We start from the raw sequence: 20,728 nt of genomic DNA on the forward strand, positions 1-20,728 counted from the left end.
GATCTTCATTACGGACCTCAGAGATCAATTTCACGAACAGCCACTTGAAGATTTCAAAGTCGGGAGTGTTGTCAGGTAAAACGTGATACCCAATGCAAACTGAATATAAAAAGAAGATATCTCCTCTCCCTAATACACGTTAATGACGACAATGACTACAAATGGCAACGATATACTTTAGACTTTCTTGTCTGAGTCAAAATCAGTCATTTATAGGTTTTATTTATAGAGAAATCTATTTCGCCAATCCGGCATCATCAATCTCTGAAAAAACAAACACAAAATAATTTAAACACGTAAACTAGGTGGTAGCAATTAAAAGACGTGATATTCACTCTTTTGTAAGTCCCTGTCATTTCTTAAATTATTGTAACTTTCCAATTTTCAAATAATATTCGTTATGGTTGTCCCAATGTCAATGGAACTTAGCTATCGTAAGATTTAACTGACAGGTGCTCTGTTGTCGACTGCCACAATTCCGATCAACTTGTTTTCTCCGCGCGTCACTCAAATGTGGGTGACGTCACCACTGACGTTGTGGATCCTGACGTCACCGCCACCGACTTATCGCCAAAACAACGGATTCGTGGTTACATCAAGTCTTCGTCCCAGGCAAGAGACGATTTAATTTTAAAGTTTTTCGTTGATTTGATACATTTTACTATATTCTTTGCATGTTTTTTCAACAATTTTCCCCATGTGTGCCTTATACCGAGAATTTATTGAATTGCCGACAAAACGGCGTGGCGAAAAAAATAACTTAATGTATGCGAAACCAGCTGAAAACCAACGGTGTGGTTGGTATGCAGAAATTGGCGTCAATATAATTTCATTGAAAAAAGGCTCGGCCAACCTGAAACAGTCTCCCACTGGTTAAGAAGCGCTACTCAAAAGGTTGTAACTTCTTTGTTTTATCTAGGCTGGAATTTTCGTCACTCTGTCGCGCGTTTGTCACGGTCGAGTGACTTTCAAGCGAGCAAGCAAATACTACGTGGCGAAACAAGACAAAATGGCCGAGTACTTTCCCGCCGGCAAACTGGTTCACTGCTCCGTAGTCAGGTATGCATTTCCAACTTCATTGTGCGTGAAAAGTGAAGTTCAACTGTGTATGTATGTATGTGTGTGTGTGTGTGTGTGTGTGTGTGTGTGTGTGTGTGTGTGCGAGTGTGTTAAGGATTTTATACGATATTGTTGTGAAAAATCATATACGGCTGTAACTGTAACGGTCTTTAAGGTAAAGTGTGTTGTGTTGTGCGATTTCTAATGCTCAAGGGTGTCGATAGGTTATTTGAGAATTTTTAAGAATTTTTGGCTCACATTGGTGAACTTTTTGAGACAACTATTTGTGCACGATTAGAGACCATTATATTAAGTGACATTTTCCTACATGTTTTAAGTTGTTTGTGTTGTTCCAGTTTCATTTATAGTGACATTGTACTAAAACACGAAAATTCCAGTCGGTGTGCCGTAAGCCATAAAAGGTTGAGAACCACATTTGTAACCGATCATTCAACTTTTTGTTTCGCAAACAGTGTTTCGCCCAAAGACGGTAGGGTTGAGCTTTCATTGTTGGAGGAGGACACTGGTCATCCGGATCCTCTTCCGGAGTCACTCAAACTTCCTCTTCGTGGAGCAAATAAGAGAACTGCAGGAAAGAACGACCCCGGAGAAACGGCGTCTAAGTAAGATCAATTTAAAAAAAAAATTCAAGTTGAATCTTTTTTTTTATAAGATTAATTTTTTATTTCTATTAAAGGTTTTTGCGATCATTTACCATTTTGTGAGTTTTCTGGTTTATTTTTAGAAAACGCAAGACGGAGATAAAGCCAAAGATTGAATCGAAAGTGATCGTCGAGGAAATGATAAAAAATCCCGTTAAAGAAACCAAAAAAGTCAAGGTATGTTAAATCGAATCGCTTTGCCCCATACTATTTTTATAACAGCAGTCGGCTGCTTTATATTCAAACCCCGGAATGCCCACCGCAACAATAACCACTGCAGTTATTCAAAGCTGAAGAGCTCTCAAAACAAACGTTTCCTTTTGAAGTTTATTTTGGGATCAAAACCAACTCCGAATTCCTTTGGAACGAGGGGGTGGCGGCTCGTTACCGTATCCTTTGCGCTATACGGTACACCTACGCGCGCGAAAAGAAGCGACTCTAAGAGCGTCGCTGCAAAATACGATCGATTGTACTGCATATCCTGGCAGTTGGCCAAGGATTGGATTACAATTCAATGAATTTAAACAAAGTTAATGCAGAACGGTTTCGATTGTGTCGCGTTGGGCCAAAAAGCATTGACAACAATACAGGTGTCTAAATAATCGTACTTGCTTGCCACAGGGTGTATGAATCTTTGAATGCCTTTAAATACATTTACCTATTAAAAAGTCCTTTTTTTCCAAAAGTTTTTAAAGTTAGAATTTACTTTATTTGCGCCTTGAGTTATGTTTTTAAAAAGTACCGCAGTAACATAATTTTTTATACCATATGTTATTTTGTTTACCATCGCATTTATACGGTTTTGTTTTCAAATTATATTCAGAATACGTAAAAGTGTTACTACTTTAGGTTTATGGAAATATATATACATTTGAAAAGTCTTGGAATTTATTTCATAAAAATGCATTACAACTCTGTCGTAGATGTGTAGGGTTTTGTATTGCTTTTTAACTAGCATTTTCAACGAGCAGGTTGTATTTATTTATTTTTTCTCTAACAATCACTTTGTTGGCGCACCGTATTCGCCCACTGGTTACAAATGATACTGCGCAAAACTAAAGATCAAAATTGAAAACACTCATAAGAAAAGTTGTATGGGTGATTATTAACCGACACACCTATTTTAACTAACTCACGTAATAGCCCATGTAAATTTGTATAAGCACTATAAGAGGGCTGATACAACAAAAAAGAAAAAAATCTGAACTAAATTGACCAACTTGTGTGATAACGTGGGATAAAACCAACACCCAATCCTTCCAAGGTTTAAAGTGTTTGTTTTTCCACGGGAAAAAAATTGTTCCCATAAATGCGTGAACGTTTCTCGCACGGCTGCAATTTTACCGAGCTCTCATATTTGCCGCCCGCTCCAAATGATTATATTATTACAATAATAATAAAACTCCAATGAGAAACAATCAAACTCTCGCCTTTCTTTTCCGCCCCGAAAGAGTCCGATTTCGATTTTTCCCCGACCTAAAAACAAAGGCGGTGCGATTGGTACGTGACGAAAGTAGAAGAGCGAACGCTCCCGAGAAGTTTCAAACGATGCAAAGGCATTGTCGCGTCACAGACGGGCGCATTGTGACGTCGCCGATGGCTGACAGGCGATGGAAGTTGGCGACGAGTGTGCCAATCAACTCTGGTCGCCTGGAAAGGGGGAATCGCAGGCGAGACAATCGCGCCGAAAGGGTGTTTCCGCGTTTTGGCACTTTTGCCAATCACCCTCGAGCCTTCTGTCGTTCAGGCAGGTTTGCCCTGCGCTCAAGTATTTTTCTCACGGATCGAGCCCTGCGAACGAACCGAAACCTAGAAACCTTTGTGTGTGACGTCACTCTCTCTTTTTCTCTGTAGCCCGTAATTTCCGCACGGCTGTTTTCCTGTGTTTTTTCCTTTGTACTTTAAGTCGCGCTTCTGCTCTTAGCACTGTCCGTCAAAACATCGATCTTAAAATATCGCGCTAAACGTATTTCCATCCTGTTGAAATACGGCAATGGAGTAAGATTGTCCTACATTATATGTCTATTGTCTATGCTCTATGGCAGTGGTTCCCAACACGTTTTTAAGGCGACCCATATTAAAAAAAAAATAATTTTGTATAATCTTGCTTTCCAAGCAAATACAAGTTTACGTTGCAAATAAACTGCACTACAAAAGCAGTTACTTTTTTCGAAAATAATATGTTTATGAAATCACTAATGAGATAGTTGTGCTCGCTTGCTCTCAGTGAGTTTTTTAAATTGAGGCGTTAATTTGCTTGGGCATATAGAGTCACGCATGTCAGCTTTAACTTTCAGCCGGTTTCGCTGTTTAGTTTTCATATTTTGTGATTATGATTTCCAGTCTTGTGAAAAGATACAATATGCCTGAAAAACAAGCGAGCCCCAAAAATAATCAGGCGACCCAACTTTGGGTCTTGACCCATGCGTTGGGAACCACTGCTCTATGGCACAGATCCCTATTTTTTTTTGTGGACTTTGTTTTTTTTTCGCAATTTTTAAGTGAACTGTGGCCCAGTTTTGACAAACAAGAACAAAACTTTGTCAATCAATACAACACTATATTTTAGGTTTGAAGTAATTAAGACAAAAGTTTTATTTTGAATCGTTTTAAAGTTCTCTATGGACCCTGAAGTGTAGACCGCCCTTTGAGAATAACTGCTGTAGATTGTTGAGCCAATTTTTCCCACAATTCTATTTTTACGTTATTCACATTTGTATTTCGCTCTTTAATTGTTAAGACACTCCGTGTACAGATTAAAGGACCTAAAACCGTGGAAGATACCAACGATGACGTCATGGACCCGGGGTTCGTTTGGGAGGATGACGTCAAAGTATCACGTGATAGCGATGAGGAAGGTGACAGCGGAATCGAAGACAACAAGCCGGTATGAAGTTCAAAAGATTGATTCTCAAGATAATGAATTGCAAAGCCAAAATGGTCGAGTGGATCGATTCGAGCTTGTGTACTTTTAGATTAATGTTAACTGAAGATGATACAAGTTCGTATCAAAACGTCCCCAATCTAGATGATTTCGATGTACTCGACCTTTTTGGCTTTGCAGTTTATTATCAATCTACATTACATATTCGTGCCTAATGTACCCAATTCTAAAGATAATACATGTTTTTTTCGCCAGATAAAATAACGTGAATTTTCTTCTTCGAGTAAAAGAGAATTACGCAATACTGGAAACCCCTTTTTTATGAAAAAATTGCCGTTGTAACAATATTAAATTAATTTTAATAAAGGCAACGGGAATCCGAACGTTTCATGCCGATATAGTTCGTTCAATAAATTCAACCTAACATTGCCAACTGTACATAATGCGAACGTCCAACGACGTACGACGTCATAACGCTTCGGTCCTTCTCCACAGGCGAAAACATCGAAGAAGCAAATCCAAGAGGCACAGGAGAAAGAGGAGAGTGAGATCAGGAAAAAGGAGGAGGAGCTAATGGACGACGACAGGACTCCTCAGAGCGCAGCTGAATGGGAAAGGATAATGGTGTCCAACCCGCAGAACTCGATGGTGCGTGAAAACTAATGGATCCGATCTGATACTGATGTCTTTATCAGTGTACAGAAATTTATTAATAACACACTAAGGCTTACATAAGTGGATTCATATCTTATTCAAATAGAATACAAAACAAGGTTATTAAAACAGAACCAGCATCAGTGTAAGTTAAAAACATCATCGCCAAACACTTACAAATAACTATAACAATGTGAACTCCTACCGCGACAAGGTGTTGACACCAACTGCCGAAAGGACAACTACAATGTCAAGGCACCATGTGCTCAGTGACCTTTGACCGTATGACCGCAAGTAATAGAATGCTTACACATTTAAATAGGTCATAAAGCACTTACATTGAAATGCGCATTAGCAAACTCACTGTACTGTTAATGTTAACAGTGGACATTAAACCAGTTTAATCATAGGATAGGATATGATTTAATTTAGAACATATTAAAAAATCGACGAAATTAAATTGTTTGGCAATATTTGACATTCCCAGGAGACAGCGAAAGACCGTAAGGTTCATCGAGTCAGCTGTCTCCTGGTTTAGATTCAGTTCAAGAAAACTGTAAAATTAAAACGCTAAATTCGAAACATAAACAGGCAGAAATCGTTATATGTTAAATACAGCAAATAATACTACCTTACACTCATTTCAAATTAAATATAAAACAAGAATGTTATGGGAAATGCATATACCTTATAAACAGATATTCAACTAAGTTAATTACCAGCAACAATTGTAAAAAGTCTAGTTCCTTAATTATTGTCGTACTAATACATAGTAAAGGATAAATCTAAAACAAAAACACAAGTAAACCTAATGAGCACAAAACAAAAAACAAACTCCTTTAAATTAAAAGTAACAGTAACATGTGCATTTTTTTAAGAGAAAAATCCCTTTTACGTGAACTTAAAGTTTTCCTGTATTTCCCCCAGTGTTGTAATGATAATGATTTTAGTCAATGACTTGAATAAAGTGCACTTAAGTCTTTCGTAGAAATGACTTGAATTTGTGTCAAATTACTTGGTTGAAGGGAAGTGTTTTCATAATGCAATTGTTTTTAGAATTGGGCAACTCATCTAAATTTTGCACGAAAAGCAGTCTGTTAACTATGGGTTGCTTTTTTGTTATTTTTTTTAATTGAGATATTGCCTACAATAATAGGACGGCTTTAGCAATATTAAAATTTTAACCTTTTATTTTTATATCACTGACTTGACTCAAAGTAGACTTGCTCTAAAAATGACTTGGAATAGGCCTGGTTATTTATTGAAAATTACTTAACTTGGACTTAAGTTATTTTAGAATTAACTCGAGTGGCATTTCGAAACACTTGTTTACAACACTGTTTCCCTCTCTATGCAGGTGTGGGTTCGCTTCATGGCCTTTCACCTGCACGCCACTGAGATCGACAAGGCGAGGGCGGTCGGCGAAAAAGCGCTTAAGACCATTTCGTTCCTGTGAGTAAAACAGGCAGTACGATTTTTTTTAGTAAGTGCTGCTTAAGCTACAGAAGGCGCTAGCGGTTTATCGCTGTCTCAAAATTATCTGCAAAATGGTATCAGATTAAACGAGTGTGTTTATTCTCATTACAATTGAAATGATTTGATAAAAAACCTTTGTGAGCGCTATTTTTTTTTCTTAACACTTTGACATAACGGCACATTGTGTTTAAATAGTTTATCGACGTAGGTAATATATTTTACTTTTCGGCCGCTCGTAATGCTGAAGTACCTCCTCAAAAGTGGTTTAAATGATTCATTGCACAGATTTTGATATTTAGAATAATTATTTAATTATAAATAGCGTAAATTAACTATATAGTGCATTATCGTTTCCCGAAAGGCTACGAAGCAGTACAAAAGTTTCCGGAAACTTTTTCTCTGTTTCACCCCAGAAACGTTTCCTACTGTTTTAAAATCATATCTGAAAGGAAACTTGAAAAATTGCGCATAAGACAAAAAATGGCGTTTATCATAAACTATTCAATATTCATGTTATTACCTGCAAGTGATTACGATTTGTTCGTTTCGTTGCGTCTCGCGCAGGGAAGAGAATGAGAAGCTGAACATCTGGGTGTCGCTGCTCAACCTCGAGAACCTGTACGGCTCTGACGCGCAGCTGGAGGAGACACTGGGGCGCGCTATGCAACACAACGACCAGCTCAAGCTCCTCACACACCTCAGTGACATCTACGTCAAGTCGGGCAAACTGGAGGCAAGTGTTCTTGCAATAAGGGAACAAACGCCACACTTCTGCTTTAAAGTCGTTTTGCTTGGCAAAATTTTTCCGGCAAATATTTGTGCATTTTTTTCCTTTCTTGGGAAGTTTGCGTAACAAACGCACCATTGTTTATCGAGCCGACTGCCTATTTCGTCCCACAATGTAAATAACCGATTATTATTATTATATGTTGGATAGATTTTTTTTCTAAACAAAAATTGTGCTTATCTTGAAAATTTTGCCGTCTAATTCCATTTTTTCGCTATTTTCAAAAATATATTTTTATAATTTTGAAGCAATCTTTTCCATAACTAGTGTAAGTACTGTTGGGCGAGTGCCCGAAACAATAAATACATCATTGAGGGTTAAAATTGTTAACTCTATAAAGCCGAATGTTAAACGTTGATTTCGGTTGACGACCGCAATTTCAATTTTTATGCAATGCTTCGAATTTTCTTCAGAAAGCGGACGAGGTCTTCGCGAAGATGACTCGAAAGTATCGACGGAACAAGGAAGTGTGGAGCTCCTACCTCCGATACCTGATGGAGGAGGGAAGACACGAGGACGCCCAGGAGGCCTTTAAGAAGTCCCTTCAAGCTCTCGAGAAGAAGAACCGTAAGCCAAAAATCTAGTTGTGTTTAATCTGTTTTTTCGTGTAAACTTAAATAAACGCCGATAATTCTAGTTTTAGTTTTTTAATATTTTGTGCGTTATAAATTTATTTGTAATCTTTACCGAAATGCTATTTTAGCCAAAAGCGATTTTTAGCAGAGTGATTAAAATGCGCCTTAAGAAAAAAGCGTAATGGTCACTGTCAACGAATTACTGCCATTTACATTTCAATAAGAATAAATTTTGATTTGGACAACATTACTTGATATTTGAACATAACTGGGATTCTAGTTATTAAGCTAAATATGTCCAGTGCCTTTTATTTTATCCGTTAAAACACAATTAGAAGGCATTTCGAGATCATCTAGTGTCGCAATCTGCTATACGTGTTACGTAGTTTTCGATGGAGTTCTCACTGGGCGACCCTGAGAGACTTAGGCATTTCAAAAATGACATGTTTACAGCGTTTTAAGCATATTTATGATATTTAATAGAAAGAGTCTTACGCCCTTTATAATCCTATCGACAGACCTCGAGATGATTTCCAAGTTCGGTCGGATGGAGTTCTCACTTGGCGATTCCGAGAGAGGACGTACCATCTTCGAGAACGCGCTGAGCAACTACCCGAAGCGAACTGACATTTGGTCGTTGTACGTCGACGCACTAACCAAAGCCAAGCTGATCAACGAAGCCAGGTAACTGATCACGACATTTACGGTCTTCGGCTATAGTTGCCTTGTGTTGTTTTTAGAATGCTGTATATTTCTCAATTTTTTCTAGACATATAATAATTATTGAAGCAGGTAATCTTGAGACTACAGTGAAACATTAAACTGATTCAAGGTCGGTCGTTCTATAAGTCATTCAGATTGAAATAAATTTTGTCATAAAATTGCATCGTCAGCCATAATAACAGCGCCAACAAAACCTCACTTAAAGTAGAACTTGCTTTCTATCGAAGTCATGTCGTCATTTGTTTGCAAAGATGACATATTTTTTTAGATAACAATTAGTAATGGTAAATATCCTGTTAGGTAATTGTGATGGAAACTATTATAAAAATGATAAGCTTTTTTTTTACTTTTTATTGTAATAAGCCAAACAGCAAGGCGTAATCCTAAATTCCTGTAATCTAAGATAACCCGAACTACGTGGGTGATATTGATCTACCTGACACGCTCATTTAACACAGCTTCTCTCAACCAACAATAGAGACTGTATAAGAGAAATAGTTTCGCCAAAAATTCTGGCTAAACCTATATCGTGCAAGCCGTCGATGATTCACCGTGAATCTGGTAAATTACACAACGACCAAAAAACGCCACGCACGCGATGACGTCAGCGTTTTGGAATTCGAAAAAAAATGCGACGTCGCGCGCCCCGAGTGCCGCTGCCCTTACGTATTGCGTAACGTCCGCGTTTTGACGTCAGCGCGTCCATAGGTATACGTTCACGCAGCCGTGATTCGGCGAACCGCTTGTTTGATGAGCGTGTGTAGATTCCATCGCTCGTCGTCCATTGTTGATCAGGCTTTGCGAGTGCGTTTGTTTAACGGCGAGCTCGTCCAATTCACGGTTAAAGTTTTTCGGCCTAAGTTGTTAGCGTTCTCTTCTTGCCATTTGCTTTGAAGTGAAATATGCTCGGTGACATTGGCATGCTTTTTAGCAGTTGCTCTTTTTGTCCTCTTTTACAATCAAAGCAAATAAGGTTTTATTTTTTGGAAAATTATAGTTTTATGTTGTTGTTTTTTTTCAAACATTTTTGATAGATGGGACAGTCAACGTGTTCTTTTAAGTAATCAAAATCAAATCGTTTGTATAATAACAAAACCTTGGGGATTACCGTTTTGATAAATTTGGCGAGGTAAATATTGCAAGAAGCTCGCACTAATTGTAAAAGTACAATGTCAACCGTTTAAATTTGAATCATGACCCTATAGTGTGTGTGTGTGTGTGTGTGTGTGTGTGTGTGTGTGTGTGTGTGTGTGTGATTTGTGACGTACAATAAGGTTACAAATGGTCAGCTTCAAGGTTTAACCTTTCTCCATTTTTTCCCCACTTACCCGTTGTCGCGCGCCTTTGAAGTTCAGTGACCTTGGATTGCTGACAGTTGTTCGATATTTGATTCCTAATACTTCGAATTTAATTTTTGCGCTCTTCACTATTTTCGCTCTATGGTCTTACAATGGAGAATCATGTGTCCTACTTACTGATCTGTTTACACATCAGAACAATTCGTAAGAAGGCTTAATTTGTTTCCACATCTCCCAACGCAAATACTTAAATTATTAACGCCTGATTTCTAGTGAATTTTTATTTTCTCGTTTTTGGGGAGTTGTGTTCCAGTGAAATATTTAACACCAGATAGTTTAATAAAATATTAAAAAAAACTCTGAGGGGGAATGAAGTAATAAAACATTCAGTCATGGAATCAACTTTATTCTACTTTTAACGCAACAATGTGGGATTTTGGGATTTTGTTAACAAGATTTTTTTTTAGGTTCATTGTTTGCCATTCTTCCCTTGCAACAAAATACGACCGCATATACACCATGGACCTTTTATGGCTGCCGCTCAACCGGCTGGCAAATATTTTTTGCAAGTCGTTGGCGAAAGCATTTCCGGAAACTTGACGTTTCTCCTATACGCAAAGTTACAAAAGCGCCTTGTTGTTTTTTGTCGCTCATAGCATATTTCCTCGAACTCTCAAACGCAGGTTTCTTTCTCCCCCAGTAAGTAAAACGCTGAATTAAAAAATATGGCTGAAGGAGGGCGGACTCGAAGGTCAATGCAATCAGGCGTAGGGCAAACATGAAATCGTACGGTGTTTGTTTTTTGTCTGCGTGCGAGGCAAGTTACGCCACGACTGCCGTGGCCCACGTTAAGTGTGTATACGGCCGGGTTTACCAATGTACAAGGGCCTGGGTCGCACGTTTAGCTCACCTCAAAACAATGGAGAAGGGCATTTGCTGATTGCATATTGCTGCTCTTTTCTTGCCCAACATGTGTCGTCGATAGAAAATATTTTTTCACTAACTTCGGCTTTGTATGTAGATTTTTCAACAGTAAAAAATAAACACCGTTTGCAAAGTTAATAGCTACCTTTTCTTTATTGCACTTGGAAGATTCCCCAAAATACTAATGTTACTATAAATGGAACAACGCAATCAACTTAAAACATGTAGGAAAATGTCATTTGATATAATGGTCTCCAATCGTACACAAATAGTTGTATCAAGAGGCTCACCAATTGAGCAAAAATTAGATTCGCAAAATACTTATCGCCACCCTTGAGCATTAGAAATCGCACACCAGGGCGCCGCGGTACCCCGGTTGAGAAGCACTGGTGTAATGCTACATAACACTTCCATGATTTGTACAAAAATGAGAACTGAGGTGCATATTTTAAGTCGTCAAAGTTTTCATAATAATTCTAATGATTAGCAGCAACATTTAAGGATTGCCTTTGATTCACAGCATTCAGTAAATCCAAGTTAACTGTTGAGAAAGACTACACAGGAAATAAGTCGTTCCAAAAGAAAACATCGTTGAGCGGGATGCCTCTGTTAGTTTACCGCTTTTAGTATAAACAATGCTTCAACTACATTTGTATGGCGAACAATGTTTTGCTAATTTTGTGTAGGCCGATTCGGCTTTTAAGGAAACCACAATTGTTCCTTAAAAAGACTACAGTTATGCCGGAGTCTGTTTTTGATACCACATTCTTTCTCCGACTGCGCTGGCGTTATGTTTATTGTCGTTACATTTCACCTACTGTTTGTGCAAAGAAATTATTTGACCCACGAGTTGTCCTACTTTTTCTTGCCCACATTGTTATTCTATTAGTTCTTCTTTAAACACCATGTTTAGATTGCTATTATAATATATATATATATATATATTTATATATACATATTTATATATATATATTTATATATATATATATAAATGTGTTGTTCCATTTTGATTTCGTAGACACTGAACCTTTTTATTGACCAAATAACTGAGGCTAAAAATGCCTAATTTCCGGCAAATGTCCGATATACGGCCGATGCCAGATACTCACTAGTATTGTAGATCGACCGATACCCGATTTTTTTTATATGCTTGGGAAATGTTCTAAACTTGAATTAATTGGAAAATAAAATTCAAATATCGTTTTAGATTATATACCTTCATTAATAATTGAACTATTATTTTGCATATTAACTTGGTGTGATGCTAAAACCAATTTTTTTTATCAAAAAATTGTTAAGTTGTTTGTTGTACACTGTACAGGAAACGTTATATCAAACTTTCATACTAAAATATTGGCCAAAGTATCGGCCCACGTTTACCGATAGCGATATTTCGGTAAAAGCCAAATATCGGCCGATATTATCGGTTAACCCGATATATCCGTCTATCTCTAATTAGTATCGTAATGGTCTTAACCAATTTGAAAAATATTTTTACTTTTTTAAACTTGTACTGTAAGAATTGTTATCGAATCCTACCACCTAGGTTGTTTGCTAAAATGGATTACCAATACAATGTACATTTGGCATTCCGTAAGACGGGTTAAGAAACGAGTGTAGTAACTTGAAGAAGTTGATCTTTTCTGAACTCGATACATAAAATAACGTCTGGAAAAGATGGTACAGGCGTCTCTGACAAAAAAAACGAATTAATATGAATCGTTTATTGTCAAATCATACAAAAACATAGCAGCACAACTGCTTGGTATACAAAATGTAACCTGCGAAATTCCCTACACAAGGTCTTAAAAGAGGGGCCAGATAACACGAAGACGTTGTTACGCTGGCGGACTAAAAAAACAACAACAATGCTCTTACGCACAAAAAACGTCACACTTTGGGCATCGCGGATTCGAGTCTCATCTTCATGAGGGGCACGAGCTTTAGGTCATCGGCGCGCTGGCACATGCAATCGCCGAACTTGGCCTCAACCTCAGTTTGGCCGGCGCTGGCCATCATATCCTTGGCACTGTCCTGGCAGGTCAACATGCAGCGCTGCAGCCGCTTCTGGAAGTCGTCCAGCTCTGTATTGCAAATAGATTTTACTTGAGGTTGTTCTAATTATATTTTATTGGTTTTTAAACGCTTTGTGTTGTCATTATCTGGGTGAAAAAGCATACACAGTACATCTATCAATAGAAAAAGTGGATGCATATTTTCAGGTGGATATCGTTAGTGAGGTTGATGTTTTTACCCGGACATAGCATTAGTTTAAAATCGTTTTTTTTTTGTTTGAAGCCCTACAACAAAGAAGAAAAACTACCATCAAAAGATAGGTTGCCCAAACCTTAAAAGCCAAACCAAAAATGCTGTTGTCTGTACACTGTAAAACCATGTTGTTACACTTGAAGCATGTCAAACAAAACAGGGATAACTGTGTAGACTCTATAAAGCGAAAAATTCACATGGATTTTTCTATGGTGAACCATTGTACCGGTTGTGCACACCTTCTGGACCAAATTATCATTGGTATGAAGACTTTTGGGTAGAATAAGAGCCTACATAGTTGAAGTACAAAAAATAAAAAATAATCACAATGTTGAGCTAAGGGCTATATAACCTTGATATAGTAATTGATGATCATTATCATAGACCATTTTGAACAATTGACTTTTCAACTATATTGCTCCCTAGTCATTTGACTCAATGACATTAGTCCAAGTCAAGTAATTTGTCCAAAAACAATGAGCCAATTCACAAAACAAGTCATTACAATACTGCGCATCATTGTCAATTAGAAGAATGGGTCCATACATTATATTGTGTCAGACATTTGCAACAAGCCAAGTCGGTAAATATTTGTTTGGTTTGTTCAAACCACTTTACAGCTATTGTTAATAATAACAAAAAAAAGACAGGCATTTTCATTGCAAAAAAGTATACTACTTAAAGTGGCATAGCTGAATTTATGTAATAATAGTAAATGTGCCACCAAGTAAATGGTGCCAATTCACAGCAATACACCCACATTACCTGCCACGGGAAAGTGGGGCCCTGCCTGCATCCTACTAAAAACATTGCCAGCATGTGAGTCAAAGCATCAACTGACTTCTGTACATTGCAACATACGGTTACACTGCAGCACATCAAAATGATGCTGCGCTATGAAGGCAAATTGTAACAGGAATAGAACTGTTGTGTATTTACACCACTCACATATTTTGATCAGTGTCTGAGATCTGAAATAGAACATCTATTGCGCTTTGCCGACGGCAAATTTCAATCAATTGAAACAAGTATACAAACGAGTATACAAGTCTGCTTAAAAATCGCAAATAACTTTGTTTTCCCCGAAAAGTCTATAGGTTGGCAACTGTTTAACAACGTAAAAAATGCCAGAATCTCAAGATGAAAATAGCTCGTGTTTAAAAAAGTGGCGTTGGCTTCTGCCCGTTTTTGCAAGTATTCAGCTCACCGCGAACATCGTACACTGAACCTTTTTATCGACCAAATAACTGAGGCTAAAAATGCCCAATTTCCGGCAAATGTCCGATATACGGCCGATGCCAGATACTCACTAGTATTGTAGATCGACCGATACCCGATTTTTTTTATATACTTGGGAAATGTTCTAAACTTGAATTAATTGGAAAATAAAATTCAAATATCGTTTAAGATTATATACCTTCATTAATAATTGAACTATTATTTTGCATATTAACTTGGTGTGATGCTAAAACCAATTTTTTTTATCAAAAAATTGTTAAGTTGTTTGTTGTACACTGTACAGGAAACGTTATATCAAACTTTCATACTAAAATATTGGCCAAAGTATCGGCCCACGTTTACCGATAGCGATATTTCGGTAAAAGCCAAATATCGGCCGATATTATCGGTTAACCCGATATATCCGTCTATCTCTAATTAGTATCGTAATGGTCTTAACCAATTTGAAAAATATTTTTACTTTTTTAAACTTGTACTGTAAGAATTGTTATCGAATCCTACCACCTAGGTTGTTTGCTAAAATGGATTACCAATACAATGTACATTTGGCATTCCCTAAGACGGGTTAAGAAACGAGTGTAGTAACTTGAAGAAGTTGATCTTTTCTGAACTCGATACATAAAATAACGTCTGGAAAAGAAGGTACAGGCGTCTCTGACAAAAAAAAACGAATTAATATGAATCGTTTATTGTCAAATCATACAAAAACATAGCAGCACAACTGCTTGGTATACAAAATGTAACCTGCGAAATTCCCTACACAAGGTCTTAACAGAGGGGCCAGATAACACGAAGACGTTGTTACGCTGGCGGACTAAAAAAACAACAACAATGCTCTTACGCACAAAAAACGTCACACTTTGGGCATCGCGGATTCGAGTCTCATCTTCATGAGGGGCACGAGCTTTAGGTCATCGGCGCGCTGGCACATGCAATCGCCGAACTTGGCCTCAACCTCAGTTTGGCCGGTGCTGGCCATCATGTCCTTGGCACTGTCCTGGCAGGTCAACATGCAGCGCTGCAGCCGCTTCTGGAAGTCGTCCAGCTCTGTATTGCAAATAGATTTTACTTGAGGTTGTTCTAATTATATTTTATTGGTTTTTAAACGCTTTATGTTGTCACTATCTGGGTGAAAAAGCATACACAGTACATCTATCAATAGAAAAAGTGGATGCATATTTTCAGGTGGATATCGTTAGTGAGGTTGATGTTTTTACCCGGACATAGCATTAGTTTAAAATCGTTTTTTTTTTGTTTGAAGCCCTACAACAAAGAAGAAAAACTACCATCAAAAGATAGGTTGCCCAAACCTTAAAAGCCAAACCAAAAATGCTGTTGTCTGTACACTGTAAAACCATGTTGTTACACTTGAAGCATGTCAAACAAAACAGGGATAACTGTGTAGACTCTATAAAGCGAAAAATTCACATGGATTTTTCTATGGTGAACCATTGTACCGGTTGTGCACACCTTCTGGACCAAATTATCATTGGTATGAAGACTTTTGGGTAGAATAAGAGCCTACATAGTTGAAGTACAAAAAATAAAAAATATTCACAATGTTGAGCTAAGGGCTATATAACCTTGATATAGTAATTGATGATCATTATCATAGACCATTTTGAAGAATTGACTTTTCAACTATATTGCTCCCTAGTCATTTGACTCAATGACATTAGTCCAAGTCAAGTAATTTGTCCAAAAACAATGAGCCAATTCACAAAACAAGTCATTACAATACTGCGCATCATTGTCAATTAGAAGAATGGGTCCATACATTATATTGTGTCAGACATTTGCAACAAGCCAAGTCGGTAAATATTTGTTTGGTTTGTTCAAACCACTTTACAGCTATTGTTAATAATAACAAAAAAAAAGACAGGCATTTTCATTGCAAAATGTATACTACTTAAAGTGGCATAGCTGAATTTATGTAATAATAGTAAATGTGCCACCAAGTAAATGGTGCCAATTCACAGCAATACACCCACATTACCTGCCACGGGAAAGTGGGGCCCTGCCTGCATCCTACTAAAAACATTGCCAGCATGTGAGTCAAAGCATCAACTGACTTCTGTACATTGCAACATACGGTTACACTGCAGCACATCAAAATGATGCTGCGCTATGAAGGCAAATTGTAACAGGAATAGAACTGTTGTGTATTTACACCACTCACATATTTTGATCAGTGTCTGAGATCTGAGATAGAACATCTATTGCGCTTTGCCGACGGCAAATTTCAATCAATTGAAACAAGTATACAAACGAGTATACAAGTCTGCTTAAAAATCGCAAATAACTTTGTTTTCCCCAAAAAGTCTATAGGTTGGCAACTGTTTAACAACGTAAAAAATGCCAGAATCTCAAGATGAAAATAGCTCGTGTTTAAAAAAGTGGCGTTGGCTTCTGCCCGTTTTTGCAAGTATTCAGCTCACCGCGAACATCGTACACTGAACCTTTTTATCGACCAAATAACTGAGGCTAAAAATGCCTAATTTCCGGCAAATGTCCGATATACGGCCGATGCCAGATACTCACTAGTATTGTAGATCGACCGATACCCGATTTTTTTTTATATACTTGGGAAATGTTCTAAACTTGAATTAATTGGAAAATAAAATTCAAATATCGTTTTAGATTATATACCTTCATTAATAATTGAACTATTATTTTGCATATTAACTTGGTGTGATGCTAAAACCAATTTTTTTTATCAAAAAATTGTTAAGTTGTTTGTTGTACACTGTACAGGAAACGTTATATCAAACTTTCATACTAAAATATTGGCCAAAGTATCGGCCCACGTTTACCGATAACGATATTTCGGTAGAAGCCAAATATCGGCCGATATTATCGGTTAACCCGATATATCGGTCTATCTCTAATTAGTATCGTAATGGTCTTAACCAATTTGAAAAATATTTTTACTTTTTTAAACTTGTACTGTAAGAATTGTTATCGAATCCTACCACCTAGGTTGTTTGCTAAAATGGATTACCAATACAATGTACATTTGGCATTCCCTAAGACGGGTTAAGAAACGAGTGAAGTAACTTGAAGAAGTTGATCTTTTCTGAACTCGATACATAAAATAACGTCTGGAAAAGAAGGTACAGGCGTCTCTGACAAAAAAAAACGAATTAATATGAATCGTTTATTGTCAAATCATACAAAAACATAGCAGCACAACTGCTTGGTATACAAAATGTAACCTGCGAAATTCCCTACACAAGGTCTTAAAAGAGGGGCCAGATAACACGAAGACGTTGTTACGCTGGCGGACTAAAAAAACAACAACAATGCTCTTACGCACAAAAAACGTCACACTTTGGGCATCGCGGATTCGAGTCTCATCTTCATGAGGGGCACGAGCTTTAGGTCATCGGCGCGCTGGCACATGCAATCGCCGAACTTGGCCTCAACCTCAGTTTGGCCGGCGCTGGCCATCATGTCCTTGGCACTGTCCTGGCAGGTCAACATGCAGCGCTGCAGCCGCTTCTGGAAGTCATCCAGCTCTGTATTGCAAATAGATTTTACTTGAGGTTGTTCTAATTATATTTTATTGGTTTTTAAACGCTTTGTGTTGTCACTATCTGGGTGAAAAAGCATACACAGTACATCTATCAATAGAAAAATTGGATGCATATTTTCAGGTGGATATCGTTAGTGAGGTTGATGTTTTTACCCGGACATAGCATTAGTTTAAAATCGTTTTTTGTTTTGTTTGAAGCCCTACAACAAAGAAGAAAAACTACCATCAAAAGATAGGTTGCCCAAACCTTAAAAGCCAAACCAAAAATGCTGTTGTCTGTACACTGTAAAACCATGTTGTTACACTTGAAGCATGTCAAACAAAACAGGGATAACTGTGTAGACTCTATAAAGCGAAAAATTCACATGGATTTTTCTATGGTGAACCATTGTACCGGTTGTGCACACTTTCTGGACCAAATTATCATTGGTATGAAGACTTTTGGGTAGAATAAGAGCCTACATAGTTGAAGTACAAAAATAAAAAATAATCACAATGTTGAGCTAAGGGCTATATAACCTTGATATAGTAATTGATGATCATTATCATAGACCATTTTGAACAACTTTTCAACTATATTGCTCCCTAGTCATTTGACTCAATGACAATAGTCCAAGTCAAGTAATTTGTCCAAAAACAATGAGCCAATTCACAAAACAAGTCATTACAATACTGCGCATCATTGTCAATTAGAAGAATGGGTCCATACATTATATTGTGTCAGACATTTGCAATAAGCCAAGTCGGTAAATATTTGTTTGGTTTGTTTAAACCACTTTACAGCTATTGTTAATAATAAGAAAAAAAAAAGACAGGCATTTTCATTGCAAAAAAGTATACTACTTAAAGTGGCATAGCTGAATTTATGTAATAATAGTAAATGTGCCACCAAGTAAATGGTGCCAATTCACAGCAATACACCCACATTACCTGCCACGGGAAAGTGGGGCCCTGCCTGCATCCTACTAAAAACATTGCCAGCATGTGAGTCAAAGCATCAACTGACTTCTGTACATTGCAACATACGGTTACACTGCAGCACATCAAAATGATGCTGCGCTATGAAGGCAAATTGTAACAGGAATAGAACTGTTGTGTATATACACCACTTACATATTTTGATCAGTGTCTGAGATCTGAGATAGAACATCTATTGCGCTTTGCCGACGGCAAATTTCAATCAATTGAAACAAGTATACAAACGAGTATACAAGTCTGCTTAAAAATCGCAAATAACTTTGTTTTCCCCAAAAAGTCTATAGGTTGGCAACTGTTTAACAACGTAAAAAATGCCAGAATCTCAAGATGAAAATAGCTCGTGTTTAAAAAAGTGGCGTTGGCTTCTGCCCGTTTTTGCAAGTATTCAGCTCACCGCGAACATCGTACACTGAACCTTTTTATCGACCAAATAACTGAGGCTAAAAATGCCTAATTTCCGGCAAATGTCCGATATACGGCCGATGCCAGATACTCACTAGTATTGTAGATCGACCGATACCCGATTTTTTTTTATATACTTGGGAAATGTTCTAAACTTGAATTAATTGGAAAATAAAATTCAAATATCGTTTTACATTATATACCTTCATTAATAATTGAACTATTATTTTGCATATTAACTTGGTGTGATGCTAAAACCAATTTTTTTTATCAAAAATTGTTAAGTTGTTTGTTGTACACTGTACAGGAAACGTTATATCAAACTTTCATACTAAAATATTGGCCAAAGTATCGGCCCACGTTTACCGATAGCGATATTTCGGTAGAAGCCAAATATCGGCCGATATTATCGGTTAACCCGATATATCGGTCTATCTCTAATTAGTATCGTAATGGTCTTAACCAATTTGAAAAATATTTTTACTTTTTTAAACTTGTACTGTAAGAATTGTTATCGAATCCTACCACCTAGGTTGTTTGCTAAAATGGATTACCAATACAATGTACATTTGGCATTCCCTAAGACGGGTTAAGAAACGAGTGTAGTAACTTGAAGAAGTTGATCTTTTCTGAACTCGATACATAAAATAACGTCTGGAAAAGAAGGTACAGGCGTCTCTGACAAAAAAAAACGAATTAATATGAATCGTTTATTGTCAAATCATACAAAAACATAGCAGCACAACTGCTTGGTATACAAAATGTAACCTGCGAAATTCCCTACACAAGGTCTTAAAAGAGGGGCCAGATAACACGAAGACGTTGTTACGCTGGCGGACTAAAAAAACAACAACAATGCTCTTACGCACAAAAAACGTCACACTTTGGGCATCGCGGATTCGAGTCTCATCTTCATGAGGGGCACGAGTTTTAGGTCATCGGCGCGCTGGCACATGCAATCGCCGAACTTGGCCTCAACCTCAGTTTGGCCGGCGCTGGCCATCATGTCCTTGGCACTGTCCTGGCAGGTCAACATGCAGCGCTGCAGCCGCTTCTGGAAGTCGTCCAGCTCTGTATTGCAAATAGATTTTACTTGAGGTTGTTCTAATTATATTTTATTGGTTTTTAAACGCTTTGTGTTGTCACTATCTGGGTGAAAAAGCATACACAGTACATCTATCAATAGAAAAAGTGGATGCATATTTTCAGGTGGATATCGTTAGTGAGGTTGATGTTTTTACCCGGACATAGCATTAGTTTAAAA

General features: G+C 37.5%; 1 protein-coding gene across 1 annotated transcript in view; it reads left to right on the top strand.

The window, feature by feature from the left end:
• Positions 1-8,785, top strand: part of LOC146158164 (protein RRP5 homolog) — a 31,605-nt gene extending 22,820 nt beyond the window's left edge. Inside the window, 10 exon segments of the mRNA XM_083383840.1 lie at positions 453-612; positions 920-1,059; positions 1,533-1,682; positions 1,805-1,898; positions 4,477-4,608; positions 5,101-5,253; positions 6,617-6,711; positions 7,300-7,468; positions 7,936-8,089; positions 8,616-8,785. Coding sequence (XP_083239966.1) covers positions 453-612; positions 920-1,059; positions 1,533-1,682; positions 1,805-1,898; positions 4,477-4,608; positions 5,101-5,253; positions 6,617-6,711; positions 7,300-7,468; positions 7,936-8,089; positions 8,616-8,785 — 1,417 coding nt within the window.
• Positions 8,786-20,728: the final 11,943 nt, after the last annotated feature.

This window comes from Ascidiella aspersa, chromosome 3 (assembly GCF_963924565.1).
Source record: "Ascidiella aspersa chromosome 3, kaAscAspe10.2, whole genome shotgun sequence".
Taxonomy (NCBI): Eukaryota; Metazoa; Chordata; class Ascidiacea; order Phlebobranchia; family Ascidiidae; genus Ascidiella; species Ascidiella aspersa.